The following is a 16,733-nucleotide window of genomic DNA, read 5'->3' as shown; positions in this document are numbered from 1 at the left end:
AATTGGCCTGTGAGACTTCCCATCATGGAAGAAAGAATTAAGTTTTATCTCACATCATTCTCATGATTTAGATAGATAAATCTAAAGATAACAAAGTTGGATTACTTTGAAGAAATTGAAATGAAGTGTTTTGAATTTAATCAATGAGATTGCTTGATTTAATTAGGAACTAAAGATTCAATCTAATTTGGTTTGATTGGATGATGAGCTGTTGAGATGATTGATTACAGGTGAATCAGATGGAGACGATTGATTTTCATTGAATCAGATGGATGGAGTCTGGAGATGATTGATCTTGATTGAATCGGATGAAAACGATTGATTTCGATCGAATCGGATGAAATCGATCGATTTTGATTGAATTGGATGAAAACGATCGATTTTGATTGAATTGGATGAAAACGATCGATTTTGATTGAATCAGATGAAAACTATTGATTTGGATTGAATCAAATGGAAACAATCGATTTATCAATTGAAAATGAAATTGTTTTCATGTCTAATCACTAAAAAAGGTTAAAGCATTGTTTGTTGAGAAATCACAAATGGATTGAAAGGGGGTGGGACCGAGAAGAGGAATCTAAACCTGAGCAAGAGAACAGAAAAGCAAGGGACTTTTGATGGAAAATTGATGAGTTCCAAGTTGAATATTGTGAGTAATTCAAAGATAGAAGGAGTTGAAATACTTACCCAAAGAAACCCAAGTGAGAGAAGGAATGGTTGATGATTTAAAAGGTACTTTACTCCAGAGAAGGCATATATTGCAACCTATGTACCGGTGGTGAATCGGGTAAAGCTATTAGATGTGATACAGTGTGATGTTGTTTGTCGGTATGACACTTGTCGGCCATCAGACCATCCGCCATGACTCATGTTACAACACGGGATTTGGAAAACAAAAATCCATGTCGATGTGTGTCGGTATGAGTCATGTCGTACGGTTTTTGGCTTGGCGATGAATTTTGACTCAACATGACATGGAAAAATTACATGTTTAACCCATGTCATGTTTATATCAGCGCGAGCCCCGGTAGCTATCCGACGAGTGGTGGAGCGCCCAAGCCCCGAACCGACGGGTAGAAGGATTGAGTGATCCCGATTCGAGTGCTCCGATCGAGTTTTTTTGCCAAAAAAAGCCGCCCGAGACCCGAACGGGTTATCCGCCGGATACTCGCCGCCTGGCCAAAAAGGACACGTCCAGGGGGGTTCAAACACGGATCGGAGGCATACAGGCTATAGAGGGCAAAGGGCCAAAGCTTCTGATGTTGTAACTCTGGCTTCACCGAACCGGATACCGCTAATATGCATGTAATGCTAACAGTTCTTTGTGCCTGTTTGTTTTTTTTCCGTTATCGTGCAAAAAACACGAATCCAATCTACATATTAAGCATGATATAAGTACAAACTAGGTTAACAAACTAGGTTAGTAACCTAGTTAATCTCATGACTCATCCACCCGGGCGGCACCTGCTCCTCTCGAATGATCAACTTTTTTTATATCTTCTTCCAAAAACTCCGCATAAGCTACATTTTTTTAATTCAAAAAAAATATTCAAATCATGTCTCAGAGTTCACAAATCACCACCGTAACCACCGTAGATTTAACCAACGAACCGGATACTGCTAATACCACAGATTCTGTAGCTTCTGCCCTCCGTCCAGCAAGTTACGTTTGGTTACACTTTGTTAAACTTCGAACGCGTCCGTATAATAAATGTGGTGTTATACAGGCTGACGGATCAAAATGTGGTAAGGAGTTAAAGCGTGACGATTCCGGCAGTACCAAATCTATGAAGAATCACCTTGAGTCAAAGCACGGAATTCGTGATGCCAACCTTCCGAACCAAAGTGATATACTTGCTTCGTTCAAGAAGATCAAGACCGATCACATGGTACGTACTCGTAGTATATATATCATGTGAATTGTGTTGTATCTTTTCTAACTTTTCTTATCTCTCCTATCTTTCTTTTTCTATCATCTTTTATATCGCTCTTATCTTTCCTAACTTGTCCCTTTTTAACATCTCTTATTGGCCGATATCTTTTTCACTCGTATCTTCTTACTTACCTATTCCTCAATCAAGCGTAAACTTGATGCCACTAGCCTGATGACTGCGGTTTTGTACTTCATCGCGGACTGCGACCTTCCATTCTCCATTGTTGATCGAAAGTCTTATCGAGAGCTTTTAACCCTTTGTAACTATCAAATCAACGGCATGCTCAGCAAACGACATGCGATTGCTCAACATACTCGCAAGATTTATTATCATTACGAAGAGTACGTTAAGAAACAGTACCTATCTGAATCCCCAGCTATAGCCATCACTCAGGACGCTTGGACCTCGCCGAACAATGTTCCATTTATGTCGCTCACCGGTCATTTTATCACGAAAGAGTGGAAGTTAACTGATATTACTCTCGGCATTGCCGAGATTAAGGGTCAGTCTATTTTCTCTACATAGTCAAACTCAAACTCAAGCTGATTTCCAGATTACTTCTAGGGGCTCACGATGCAGACACGTTTGCCGACATCATTCTCACGTACTTGAAGAAATTCAATGTAACCGATAAGTTGTCTGCTATGACAGCAGACAACGTTGGTACTAATGCTGCGATAGGACGAAAGCTTAGTTTATTTCCCAAAATCACCTTTGATCATACTCGTCAAGTACACGGATGTGTAGCACACGTAATCAACCTTGCGGCCAAAGAAGGCCTCAAGGAGTTTGGCGAAGTGACCGAAATTGAAGACGGCGTACATCCATCTAGCTCAATGGATGTACGCAACCTCGTGGACCCTCCAGATGTGCTTCAATTCAATCTTAAGACTATTTACGCCCGGTGCCACGGACTTGTGAAGGCGACTAGATCTAGCCCTCAACGAGCACAAGCTTTCGCGAACGTTGTCACTGCGGTTTGACACCTTGCCGATACTCTTCAAACTGATCCTCTTGAAAACCAACCTCCGGCTGCTCACGCTAACAACCCTCAAGACGATGAGGATGTTAATTACATGATTCAAGATTTCAACAATGAAGACATCCAACTTAAAACTCAAACTCGTGATGGTGCAGCGAACCGATTGGTGCCAGATGTCCCCACCCGCTGGAATTCATCTTATCACATGTTCCGCAGGATGCTCCGTTTACGTCAAGCTTGCGATGAGTTTTGCAAGAGTAGAGATTTCAAGAAATTTGCTCTTTCATCTGCCGAGTGGGATTATGTACAACAGATGTGTGACTTTCTCGAGCCACTCAGTGCTGCAACTGAGATGCTTTGTCGATCGAAGTTTCCAACGATGCAACAAGTGGTACCCATGTACATCGTAGTGATCCAAGGACTTAAATCGGTCAGTTTCTTTGATATCATCACTTGATTAAAGCATCCTAACTAACTACAAGTTTGATTTTGATCATATAGGTGGCTCAGCAATACGATCACGATCAACTGGTTCCTGCCTCCAAAAAAATGATCAACAAACTTGAAGATTACTTCAAGAAGGTCATTTCTAAACCAGGCCCAATCTGTGCCACTATTCTTGATCCACGCCTTAAACTTCATTATTTTCAAGTAAGTTGTTTCATTCTCATTTAATAACTGGACTCTGACTAATCATGATTCAATATTTTTGAACATAGGAGCGAGAGTTGATCCTTGGTGATTACGATCTATTTGTTTCAGACATCAAATCGATGTTTGAAATTGAAGCAAGGAAGTATGAAAAGCAGCTCGAACCCGAAGATGAAGAACCCTCAAAAGATAAACCCACCTCCTCAACTGGGTACTTCGAGGATGCCATTTACGGCGATCATCATCGTGATCATTCAGTTGGTAGTGAGCTCATTCGATACCTTTCCGAGTTACCCGAACCACAAGAAACAGATGTCTTGGCCTATTGGAAATCACGCCAGGAAGTCTTTCCTGCGCTGGCTAAGATGGCCATGGTATTTCTAGCAATCCCTGCGACTAGCTCTCCCTCTGAGGGAGTTTTTAGCAAGACCAAGAATATTTTAGACCCCCAGCGTGCTTCTCTTTCTTCTATGAATGTCGAGGTCCTTTTGTGTCTTAAAGACTGGTACCGTTTGTTTGGTCCTTTGTATGTTGTTGATCGCGAGAAGGAAGCTTAAAAGCCCTTTCCAGTTTCTACTCTTTTTGTGTGTCTTTTGGCTTGTTTCCTTCACCTCCCTTCAGCGCTGCTGGACCCTGGTATCTACTATACATGTCTATAAGTAGATCTCTTATATGAATCCCCTCAATGCAATTACCCGTCGAGTACTCGGAAAACCGCTGGTTTTCCCAAACCCACGCCCGAACCCCGATGGTTGGGGATACCCGACCATCGGGGGTCTCAAAACCTCTGCCCGGAAACCGGACCTATCGGGGGATCCGCGGGGTCCCCGATCGGGGGGCTTCTCCGGGGCTCGGGCTGATGTTTATATGTCGGTATGAGTCTATACGTACACCGTAGAGCCCAGATCAATCCATCAAATTCCCACACTCAATGCTAGCTAAGGTTGAACTAACGTCGAGCTGGGTCGTGCTCAGACTAGTCAAACAAGTCCATAGCTGTCGATTGTAAAACTGGCATGTCGAGCGGATGGAAAAGCAGACACGAGCAGATCATCTATGAACGCAAAAGTCCCATGACGTTGCGTATCGTCATCGTTCGCTCGAAAAGCGTTGGGCTTGCCTATCTTCGACAGCGGACGTGGCCGCGTCAGAAGAGGCGCTTAGTTCAGCTTCCCTGGGTATAGAGTGGTTGAAAATCTATCTAAGTCCCGCTTGACCGTTATGAGTGCTTGGTAGGTTTGGTCAACCTTGTTGTGATATCAGTAGTCAACCCTTTATCGTTGACAAGAGCTTTCGAATGTTACATTTCAAAACCAACACCTCAAGTGAACCAAAATGTTGCCATGGATAAATGTTGACATTTGATCAAAAATTCCTTCACGTGATTCAGAACAAAACGTTTTGTGAATGTCAATCAAAGAAAATAGAAATAAAAGAACAATGCTAAGATTGAGATTTTGATTAAGTTGAATTTGCGTAAGATTGATTGATTTTCAAAAAATGAAAATAAAAGCATCAATCAAAACAATAAAATCAAAAGAACAAAATACATAAAGAATGATAAGATAAGATAATGATTGAGATCTTAGAAAGATAGAGATTAGACAAGATGTTCAAAAGGTTGTATAATTCAATTCTCAATTTATCCAAAGAATCAAAAATGAATGATCTAAACCAGTAATAAACTGATACAAGCAATTCCACCGGCAGCAATCTTGATCATGTCAACCATGTTAACAAATTGACCTGGTGCAAAACTAGCGGTGGTGCCGTTAGGTTTAGCAGTTGTGGTTGAGGTAGACGTGGTATTTCCAGCAGAGCTGGTGGTGGAGTTAGACGTGGTAGTCGAATTGGACGAGAATGAAACCGTTCCATTCCTAAACAAAACCAAAACCAAAAGTTCTCAGTGATGAGTCAACAAAGAGAACAGGTGAGAATGAAAAGATGACTTACTGGACGGTAAAGAAGCTCGAGGCAACTAAATCACCTAATCCACTTGCAGTAACATAAGCATTGAAATCCCAATGACCAGGTCCAACATTAGCCGTTGATAAGTTAGAAGGAGCAGCGAATCCTGAAGGTTGAGCAAATAATAACCAAGCATAACGATGTAATCCCGAGTTGAGAAGTGGACCAGGTGCAACGTAAGAGGTTACAACAGTTCCTGTTCCATCGTTCAAGCTCATGGTACCATTTTGACTAGCATCAACAAACGTCGCACGGTTTTCTAAGAAATGACGGAAGTTTTTTCTTCAAACGGTTGAAGATTATGGCAAATTGAATCAGCGTTCAGAAAAGCGGGTATAGAGAAAAAAAAAGAAATCGGTTTCAAAACTGAGAGACTGACTCTGGGTCTGGATTTCCTAGGGCATTGGCGTCGGTCAAGACGAGCGTAAAGGCGTTGGGAGCTTTAAAGTTGTTTACAGCATCGGCAAGAGGAGTAACACTGATGGTAGGCTTAGTAGCAACATCTAAAAAAATCAAAACCAAATAAAACAACGTTAAGAGATACGACTACGGTTTTTATAGAATGTGAAGTGAATGAAACTCATACCTGATTTGTTGTAAAGTTGACCAAGGTTCACGTTTCCACTTGGATAAACCACATTGAGTAAAGCCTGAGCTTTAAGTGGAATACCAAACCCATCAGGATAAGTAGCTGATAATTTCAATGCATCATATTTAGATTGAACTTCGGTAGTTTGTTGAGTAGTAGCTTGAGCATTAGATTGACTAATAAGTAAGCATGAAGAAATCAAGATTAAGCTTTGATGATTGAGAGTGAACATGATGTTTTGGTGGTTTTGATGATGATGGTTGTAAGTTGTGAAGTAAAGTAAAAGATGGTAAAATGTTGGATGATATTTGAAGACTTTAAATGCTGAAGTGGATGTTGGACGAAATGAAATGAAATGAAAGAACTTCTCAGGCTTCTAATTCCCAACGGTTCATTAAACATCTCAAGCTTTATACAAAACTATAAAAATTTAACGAGTTTTGGATTTAATCCAGTTTGACTCAAATTATCAAACAGGTCGGTCGAGGGCAAGGGTCGCGCAGATAAAATTAAAGACGCTCGCAGTGATGCACACTGTACAGGAATTGTTCTTGATAGACGAAAGAACACCGAATCAACAAGTGCCTTCGCTCATAGAACCGTTGGTTGTATTCCCCAATGAGCTTGCAGATTTTTGTAGGAGTGTCTTTGAGTTCTGCTGCAAGTGAGTATGAAGATACATATGAACCAAGGTTTCAACTCGGGTGACTCCGTTTATTCCTCTCCTCTAGCGGATTTCCAGTCTAAACCGGCGTTGTCGCAAGAAAGACTCGAGTTTTAAATGGGGTAGATGAAAACAATGTTATCTTTTCCTTTGGGGAGCTATTGGGATGGATCTGTCCAATCATGATCCATCTCATTTGTTGAGATCATTGTAAGTAGCATGGACAAAAATCTCTTTCAATAGACAATAAGATCTGTCTTCTTTTTTGATCCCCACTGTCCAGCTGAATTGGACTTGTAAAAAATTGTTCACAAAGTATTGGGAGCCAGGAATGGCACTGGCCACTTGCTTTTGTTTCTGTGATTATGGTTGTGATTTGTGAAGGGAAGTGAAAGATGATCAGATGCTTCATCATACTTGAGTATTTCAGGATATCTGAGATGCTGAAGTGGATGTTTGATCAAGAAATGGATGACTTTGCAAGGCAACAATTCCCAATCAATAGTTCATCAGGGCCAAGGGTAAAGAAACGCAATACGTAAACCCCAAAGGCGCGCTGCTCACTCACCAAGAGAGGCTTACTCAAGGTAGACGTGTCACGGTGTTACCAAAGTTGTGATTTTGCTTCATTCTGCCCCACTTTTGCCTTGGTTTCTTGATCCAATGAACATGAATCAATGGTCAAAAAAGAGGACTTCAATCCGCTCCAGCCAAAACATGGATGTGGTGACGACTTCGGTCTGAAATCTTATACGCAGATGATGAAACAGATGAAGAAAGGAGCGTGGTACATCTGAGGTTCAGTGCCAGCTTTGTGGCAATTGTCCACCAGTCTCCACCAGTCTCCACTCCATTCTCATGATCTATCGGGGTGGACTTTCCTTTTCAAAAGGTGTGGAAAGGAGTCACGACACCATCTCAACTGATCATCAGATTCTTTCATGACACAATTTGGATGTTCAAGTCGATATCCCATGGCACTATATAATTCATCATTTATGTCTTGGTTACGCTTGTGTTCTTCACATCAAAATTTGAATCCTCAACACAGCCAATGTGGATGTTACCTTATTAAATCAACATCGTAGAGGATATCTTTGGTTCGACTACAATATAAAATCAAATATCTTGTTTGGATGCGATCTCGATCACATCGTATCACATCGCACACTTGAGAGTTCGTTCGTTTGCTGAAGTACACTTGGGCACACAGCCTCAAAGATATTTTGAGATTATATATATTCAAGCTGAGGAGAGGGAGGAGACTGAAAGTCATCGTTCCGAAATCCTTGAGCTTACAAAAGATCATATTTGAAAACAATATCCTTACACTTCAAAAAAAACCACAACTAGAAAAACATGTTGACTTCTACAATCAAATCAATTCCTCATCAAACCCTAGTATTGATCGCTTCATACTTACTTATCAGCCAATCTCAATTCACTCAAGCCCAAGCTACCCCTGCTCAAATTGTCGAAGTTATCTCTAAATATGATGCTTTAAATCTTTCGTCAGAATATCCAGTTGGTCTTGGAATCCCACTTAAAGCTTTAGCTTTGCTCAACGTAAATTATCCTAATGGCCCCGTAAACCTTGGTCAACCTTACAACAAGACAGGTATGCATTTGTGAACTTGTTACATTCTTTTTAAAAACCGTGATCACCTGTCTAAATACATTCGATTTCTCTTTTTAGATGTTTCCACTAAGCCTACTATCAGCATCACTCCTGTTGTCGCTACTGTGGAGAACTTCGAATCCCCTAATGTCTTTACACTCATCATGTCTGATGCCAATACGCTCGGAAACCCGGACCCTCAGTTAGTATTTCACTTTTTAGATATTGGTTTCAATCAGTATTTCTTTCCCCTTGCAAGGTGCTTTGAGTTACAACGCTAGACCAAATGTATAGTATGGAATCTTCCGTGTTGGAAACCATGTCGTTCTAAGTATTTGCGCAGTGCTGTGATTTAAAGCGCTCGATGGCATCTTTAATAGCCAGACTTCACATCAGCAAATGGGAAACAAATCCGGTTTGATATGAATGAATCGACTTGACTGTTCTCCATCTTATCAAATGTTTACATGCTGTTTCTCGCCTAGTACCTTTGTACCAAACGCACCTTGATCTTGATCTTTGTAATCACCTTGTTCCAATTTCAGATCTTTGTTGCTTGTTACCTACTTTTGATAGAAGTTGACAATCTTTTTAATTTTCATAGAGGCGGCTTTCGTCACTACCTACAAAACGGTGTTACCTTTGGTGATCTTACGCCAAACAATACCTTGAACATCAATGAAGGATCAGGAACGGTGGTCACCGATTACGTTGGACCCGGTCCATCTCTCAACTCAGGACCGCATCGTTATACATGGCTCTTATTTATTCAACCTTCAGGATCATTTAATCCTCCTTCAAACTTATCAGCTGAAAATACTGGAAAGGGACATTGGGATCTAAAGTCATATGTTAACTCAAGTGGATTAGGTGATCTGGTAGCCGCGAGCTTCTTTACCGTCCAGTTCGTCTTCTTTTCTCTTCTATCACTTCTTTTGATAGACATATTCTAAGAATCTTTGGTTGGTTTGCTTTAGGAATGGAACTGCCACTTTCTCGTCTAATGGGACTAACTCTACCTCTTCTGGGAATGGCACATCTACCAACACTACATCTTCTGCCAAAAGCAATGCTAACCACGCTAGTTTTGCACCAGGTCAATATGTTAACTCGATTGATTTGATGAAGACTATTTTTGCAAGTGCAGTTGTTGGTATCAGTTCATTGTTGGTTTGAAGATCTCTTTGAATTTGGATAAATTGAGAGATGAACCACGCTTCAATAAATCAGGATGTTGTTCAGTTTATTTATTTACTCTTTCAAATCTAAATCATTTCTTCTCTTCTTACCTTTCATCAAATCTTAGCCTGAATCAAAAAAAAATACAAAATATAAAACTTATTGAAAAAGCTGGTTGTACCTTCAGAATCAAAATCTCATCTTAGCATTGTTTCCTTTTTTGTTTCCATATAGACTTTGTATTGGTTTTCTTTCTCATCATATGATAGAAATTTATTTTGTTTTGATTATACATGATTGTAAGAAACCAATTGAGATGATGATTGAGAGATCAAAACAAAAATGAATGTGTGAATTGGCAACTTAACATAGTTAATTTTGTGGTGGTGGACCGGATATGCAAAACCCGTATTGATATTGAAGATAAAAGTTGGCCAAAACGGGTTTTGGTCAGAACCTATTTTGGACACATTTTTGACTCCACAGCTCACCTACATGTAAAATTTGAAACCAAATCTTTGAGTCAAAGTTCCAGGTAGAGGGCAGCAAGTTCCTTGGGAGAAAAAATATGTACCATATGTGCATGAGGGCAGCGCACAGAGTTGCTCTTTGGACCACTTTAAATTTTTGGCAGTAAAAGGTATAGAAGTTACTTAAAGACACCCCCTGCCAAAAGCTCACGGGGGACTCTTGAGTTTGTGCAACTTTGGCTACAGTCCCTCGCAGGCTCGGGCTGTCGAGTTGCAAGCGACATCTGAGTCCTGACTGGGCTGTACTTTGTTAAGTTTACTCGATCATGATTGATGTCATCTTATCGTGACATCAATTTGTGGATTGTTTTGATGAGGTGGCCCGTTTTGTGCGTTTTACACCATTTACATTTTTATTTGCCAAGTCGCGGCACGGTGCACAAAGATTCTGTCATTTCGCGCAATTAAGGGAATACAAACTTACTTCACGTTGTATTGGGAATTACATACAATCGAATCGGGCTTATTTGCACACCACGGTGGTGATACTCTCAGCCAGAATTCAAGCAGGATATTGGCGGAGGAATAGGGGCAAGCTCTTTGAAATTGACACTTGCAAAATATTTTGTATTTTTAATTAGACACTTGGAAGTTAAACAGACTCGACTGAGGCAGTAGCTTCAAAAAAAGCTTTTAACATCATATATTCAACGGACTGTCGAGAGACTCATCCTCCCAAAGATCGCAACGTTAATTTTTGAAATCGCTTCCGATTCTTAATCGTCTTTTCACTTCACAAAAAGCACAAGGATAACATTATGTTGAATTCAACTGGCAGATCAATTCCTCGCTATACCTTCCTTTTCATTACTTCATACCTACTCATGAGTGAATCTCCAGTCACCCAAGCTCAAGCTACTCCTGACCAAATCGCTCATGTTATATCTAAATATGACGCGTTGGAATTTTCATCCGGCCGTGCAAATGGTTTCGGAATCCCACTCAAAGCTCTAGCTTTACTCAACGTAAATTATCCCAATGGAAGCATAAAAGATGGTCAACCTTACAATCAACCAGGTGTGAATTTGTAAACTTGACATACTGTAGAAATAGTATTCACTACTCTTACATTGGATCACTTTTTTGTCTTTTAGATGTTGCCACTAAGCCTACTATCAGTGTCACTCCTACTGCCTCTGCTGTGGAGAATTTCACAGCCCCTAGCCAATTTACCCTCGTTATGGCAGATGCCAACACGATTGGAAACCCAGACCCACTGTTAGTATTCCGGTCTTGAATCTTGAGCTCAATTTTTTTCTTTTCCCCCTTGAAGTTGAAAGCACTTTGATCTACCACGCCAGAATCAATATATAATACGCACGTTTTTGTGCTGAGACTCAAGTTGTAATTTTGAGTACATTATGTTTTAACATAGGAAAACTGATTTGGTTCATGATGAATGAATAGCCCCACCTCTTCCCTAAGTTTTGTCAAATGTTTATTGGATACTGTTTTCTCTAGTACCTTTCCATCTTCTGTGGAACTCACCTTGATCTGAATTTTTCAACCACTTTTTTCTTACCACCTTTGGGCGGACATTGACGATGTATCACCGTTTAACAGAGCCGGTTATCGACATTACCTACAAAACGGTGTGACTTTTGCGGACCCTTTGCCAAACAACACCTTGAATATCAATGAAGCATCTGGAAATGCAGTAACAGTAACCGATTATGTTGGACCCGCTCCTCTTGTCAACACAGGAAAACATCGTTATGCAATGCTTTTATTTGCTCAACCTTTACAATTCATTGCCCCTGTGAACTTGTCAGCGGTCAATACTGGACCTGGGAATTGGGATTTGAAGACATATGTTACCTCAACTGGATTAGGAGATCTAGTAGCTGCAAGCTTCTTTACCATTCAGTTCGTCTTCTTTCCAATTCAATGAATACTTTATCCATTGATGAGTGGATTAATCCTTGTAACTTGGGTCGGGGTGGTTTAGGAATGGAACTGGCTCTTCGTACAATGCGACTGCCATCAACTCTACCTTTGATGACCATGTTGCATCCACGAAAGCTAAATCTTACAATGGTCTCGCACCTGGTCAATACGTCAACGTATCTGATTTGATGAAGATTGTTCTTGGAAGTGGAGTCATAGGTATTGGCTCCTTGATGGTTTAACTTTAATGATCTCTCTGAATCTGGAAAAATTGATAATTGATAAATCCAAATCTCTTCTCCTGTCATTCAATCAATTCTTATTCTTGGTTAATAAATACTTATCAAAAAAAGCTGATCATATCTTCAATCCATTCTTAATCGTGAAGATCTAGATGTAGATCCCAGGCTGAGGACCGTGGTCTATGAAAATACCCTTAGTTATACTTTCCTCTGCCTGCTTGGATAAAGTTAAACTCTCTAATTACATGTCCTACCGCCTGAGCATACTGTCTCTTTCCTTGAGACCAGTAAACCCTTTGGCGTGGTGTGGGGGTAGCTTTGTAGGAAGAGAAGCCTAGGATGGGTTGTTCCAACCTGTCCTAGAACTCTTCCTGCTAAGCGAGAACAGGTTAGAAGAGAGTAGACTTCTCAACCCCCCCGGGTGGTGGGTGGGCTTTGAAAATTCAAATCTGAGAAAAAGAGAGAGAGAGAGTTGCACTACTACTATCTAGGATTGACAGGAATCAACACAGGAGAGGAATTTGGTTGAGGTTTGAGAGGAGAAAATTTTCCTCTCCTCAATCTTCCAAATTCACTGGTGGAAGAGGTGTCAACTCTTCCACAGGCGTGTAATCTCTCCTGTTGACCTGTCACTCGTACTTCACCTCTAGAATGGAATTCAGTGTACCTTTGCAAGCTTTGGAACACTACCAATCCATTCTTAATCGTGAAGATCTAGATGTAGATCCCAGGCTGAGGACCGTGGTCTATGAAAATACCCTTAGTTATACTTTCCTCTGCCTGCTTGGATAAAGTTAAACTCTCTAATTACATGTCCTACCGCCTGAGCATACTGTCTCTTTCCTTGAGACCAGTAAACCCTTTGGCGTGGTGTGGGGGTAGCTTCGTAGGAAGAGAAGCCTAGGATGGGTTGTTCCAACCTGTCCTAGAACTCTTCCTGCTAAGCGAGAACAGGTTAGAAGAGAGTAGACTTCTCAACCCCCCAAACTCACGAGGTTCTGAGTCGTGAGCCTTGAGAAGTCTGGCTCAGACTAACCGAACCCCCCAACCCTCATGGCTCATGAACCCTCGATTTACTCCGTCCGAGGTAGCCTCGGCTACCAGCAGGGGACCTCATCTACTTATGTCATCGATGAGACTCTGCTTCTTAGCGAACACTCTTCTCAACTGACCCCTCCGGATCTCAGATCAACTTCTACAACTAATCACATTACCCTCAGGCGTGTGAGAACCTGTTGTTCTCACCGTGATAAGAGCCTCATCGGCTACAGAATCTCTCTCCGCCCGAATCTCACCAAGGCTAAACTATAACTGAGACGCCATGTCTCAGTCCCACGAAGTACCTATGTATGAATTGATTCCAGAAAAGATCTACATCAAACATTCCAAACTTTAAATCAAACACAATTTAATATCTAATCTTCCAACTTGTACGCTCGAAGCCACTCAGCAGTCTCTTTCATTTCTTTCTTGCTGAACTTCCTCAAATAAATCTTATACGCATCAGAGGCCCACCTCCCGCTCAACTTCACTTCTTCTCTTGTTGCTCCTAGGTTCCACCTAAGGGATGCGCCCCCTATCCTGAAAGAGCACCGGCAACATTTTTGCATAGCATGGCAGCATGTGGCAACACAAAGCATTTGGACATCTGATGTTGAATCACATTATTTCTCTGTGATCCAATTATCATGTGACTTCTGGTTGCTTCCTTTTCAAGTGATCTAACATCACATTCAGGTTTGGGTTACACGGGGTCATGTGATTCAACTGAATTGTGATTTGATATCACAGAAAAAACTTGTGATATGAACACAAGTGATGCAAGATAGCTGAAATTAAGATGCATGACACACATGTGTGTGATTTAACCCTTTACATCACATGTACAAAAAGCCATGTAACCCACTCATGGCTTCTTGTACATGTGATGCAATCTAAGATTTCTATATGTGATGCAATCTAACACTTCAACATGTGATGTAATCTAAATTTCCAAAAGGTGATTCAATCTGAGATTTGAACATGTGATTGAACTCAAATTTCCAAATGTGATTCAATCTAAGTGTGGTGAAAAGTTTTCAATTGATGACTTTGATCAAGTATTTAGTGATGTCATAAAGTACAAGAATATATAGGGTAAGTTCCATGCTATCTGCCACCCACATAATCAAAGAGAGAGAAAAGGAAAAAACGAAAATGTGTTGCGAAAATTTGTCATGAGGAATATCCAACACATCACAAGTGTAATTAATCTTCTTCACTATCCAGCTAGTTAGTAATAAGAAAGTATAGGCGGTCCAAGCTAACTTTCTTAAAGGCATTGGTGATTGAGGTTTATTCACAGTTTGCTTCTGGTGATCCCCACAAGTGTCACAGGTCAATTTGATGTCTTCCCTTGATATAGATTCCATAAAGGCCAGAATATCAGAGGTCTCATTATCTCTACCCCTTCTCCCTTGAGATATTCTACAGGTTTTTGCTGGGTATAGAGGGATCAGCTGGGAAGATGAAATAAGGTTTGACAATTGAATTCATACCTGCTAGTGAATAACTATCCTTTGACACAGCAACTTCACCCACATTAGGGTTCATATGCTTTTCTAATTTCCATGGAAGAGTTGAAAGAATCAATATTTGGTTCTTATGATCATTTCAGATACTGAATACTCACTTTTATGATTTATAATTTCCATTGGAGGTCCCGGTTTTCTGATATATGGCTATTGAAAATTGTAAAAGTATAGAATTAACAGCTGATGTGGGTGCTAGATATGTTCATCACACTATGACTTTGAAGACTGGCCCTTTTAAGGCTGGAAAAAGATCAAATTGATTGCTGAGCCACTTTGATTTCAATATATATTACTGGGCTGAGGCTCACACAGACTATACTATCTAAGCTTAACTGATTGTGATAAATAGATAATGAGCCTATACCCGCTCAATGCTGATTGAGCAATTCTGATTTACGCTGATTAATTGAGCAATTGAGCTGTTTTTTCACAATATCATCTAACTCATACTGTATTTAAAGACACTGCTGACCCAATTATCTCCCTTTCAATCCCTTGGTTCTTTGCTTTTGAAATTTTCATTGATTGTGTTTCCTGAATCCTCTATATCCAGTATTTCTTTTTCCCATTGTTCTTCATCTGCAGGCTGAGAAAGTGTGAAGGCCTTTGTTGCTCTGAGCAACTGAAGCTTTCTGAATAGAAATTCCCTATCAATTAATAGGCCAACAGCAAATCTTCATGAGGCTCAACTCTGCTCAGTTGCTGTGCTGCTCAAGGTCACTGATGGTACTGATCATCTTGAGGAAACTTCTACTGAGTGAGCTCAACTCAGAAGTTTGACAAACTTCAGCAACTGAGTCTTTTTCTGAGCAACTGAAGCTTTCTGAATGGAAAGGCATTGTCTACTGAGTGAGCTCAACTCAAAAGTTTTTGAATCCTCAGCAACTGTACATGAACCAAAGGTCTCCTCCAGCTTCTAATCACAACTACAAAACTGGGATCACATCACATGTCCAAATCTCAGATTGAATCACCTTTTGGAAATTTAGATTACATCACATGTTGAAGTGTTAGATTGCATCACATATAGAAATCTTAGATTGCATCACATGTACAAGAAGCCATGAGTGGGTTACATGGCTTTTTGTACATGTGATGTAAAGGGTTAAATCACACACATGTGTGTCATGCATCTTAATTTCAGCTATCTTGCATCACATGGGTTTACATCACAAGTTTTTTCTGTGATATCAAATCACAATTCAGTTGAATCACATGACCCCGTGTAACCCAAACCTGAATGTGATGTTAGATCACTTGAAAAGGAAGCAACCAGAAGTCACATGATAATTGGATCACAGAGAAATAATGTGATTCAACATCAGATGTCCAAATGCTTTGTGTTGCCACATGCTGCCATGCTATGCAAAAATGTTGCCGGTGGAGTGCCCAAACAATAACTTCTCTTTCTTCGATCTATACTGATTCCAAAGTTCTCTCAATCTGCTGATCACATAACGTTTGGTGAATGAAATTATCCTTCCATCTACTTTGCTTGCGAATCCAAATACTGGGTCTGTCGATTTCCTCGGTCGAAAATCGAACAACATTTTTAATACCCTCACCGGATCTAAACGAGACTTCTGACGTCGGAGATATATGAATTGGATTTCCCCCGGCTTTGCCGTTTTCGCTCCGTGAATCGCTATCTTCGCATATGACAAATCCTGACCCCAAAGAACGTCTCCCCAAATTGGTAGCTTCTTCTCTCTATCGTCTGACACTAATTCCCCCAACCTCGCCGTTCCCCAGAATGCCGTGAGCGCAATCGCATACACCACTAAATCCTTTTCGTACGTTAGATTCACGTGTTTGAAAAGAACAGCTAGGTCCGATACTAGAACCTGAGGTCTCAACCTTTCTGCTTCCTTCATTTCGTGCTCTACTGTCTCTGAGGCTTTCAGAAGTAGCGC

At 40.6% G+C, this 16,733-nt stretch overlaps 3 protein-coding genes across 3 annotated transcripts; 2 read left to right on the top strand and 1 right to left on the bottom strand.

Moving 5' to 3' along the window:
- Positions 1-4,825: 4,825 nt before the first annotated feature.
- Positions 4,826-6,483, bottom strand: MELLADRAFT_116059 (uncharacterized protein; the record flags this gene model as incomplete). Its single annotated transcript, XM_007408327.1, has 4 exons — positions 4,826-5,447; positions 5,524-5,820; positions 5,918-6,041; positions 6,125-6,483. The coding sequence occupies 4 exons, from the start codon at positions 6,357-6,359 to the stop codon at positions 5,240-5,242; spliced, it is 864 nt and encodes a 287-aa protein (XP_007408389.1).
- A 1,667-nt stretch (positions 6,484-8,150) lies between these two features.
- On the top strand, positions 8,151-9,585 carry MELLADRAFT_105154 (uncharacterized protein; the record flags this gene model as incomplete). The annotated part of the gene is made up of 4 exons (XM_007408473.1): positions 8,151-8,409; positions 8,488-8,611; positions 9,014-9,313; positions 9,387-9,585. The coding sequence occupies 4 exons, from the start codon at positions 8,151-8,153 to the stop codon at positions 9,583-9,585; spliced, it is 882 nt and encodes a 293-aa protein (XP_007408535.1).
- Positions 9,586-10,876: 1,291 nt separating this feature from the next.
- MELLADRAFT_124549 (uncharacterized protein) lies at positions 10,877-12,247 on the top strand (the record flags this gene model as incomplete). The annotated part of the gene is made up of 4 exons (XM_007408474.1): positions 10,877-11,135; positions 11,213-11,336; positions 11,682-11,984; positions 12,067-12,247. The coding sequence occupies 4 exons, from the start codon at positions 10,877-10,879 to the stop codon at positions 12,245-12,247; spliced, it is 867 nt and encodes a 288-aa protein (XP_007408536.1).
- Between the last annotated feature and the right edge of the window lie 4,486 nt (positions 12,248-16,733).

The sequence above is a fragment of the Melampsora larici-populina genome, assembly GCF_000204055.1.
Source record: "Melampsora larici-populina 98AG31 unplaced genomic scaffold MELLAscaffold_12, whole genome shotgun sequence".
NCBI lineage: Eukaryota > Fungi > Basidiomycota > Pucciniomycetes > Pucciniales > Melampsoraceae > Melampsora > Melampsora laricis-populina.
Note: the sequence above shows the minus strand (reverse complement) of the source record. Positions and strands in the feature narration are given on the sequence as shown.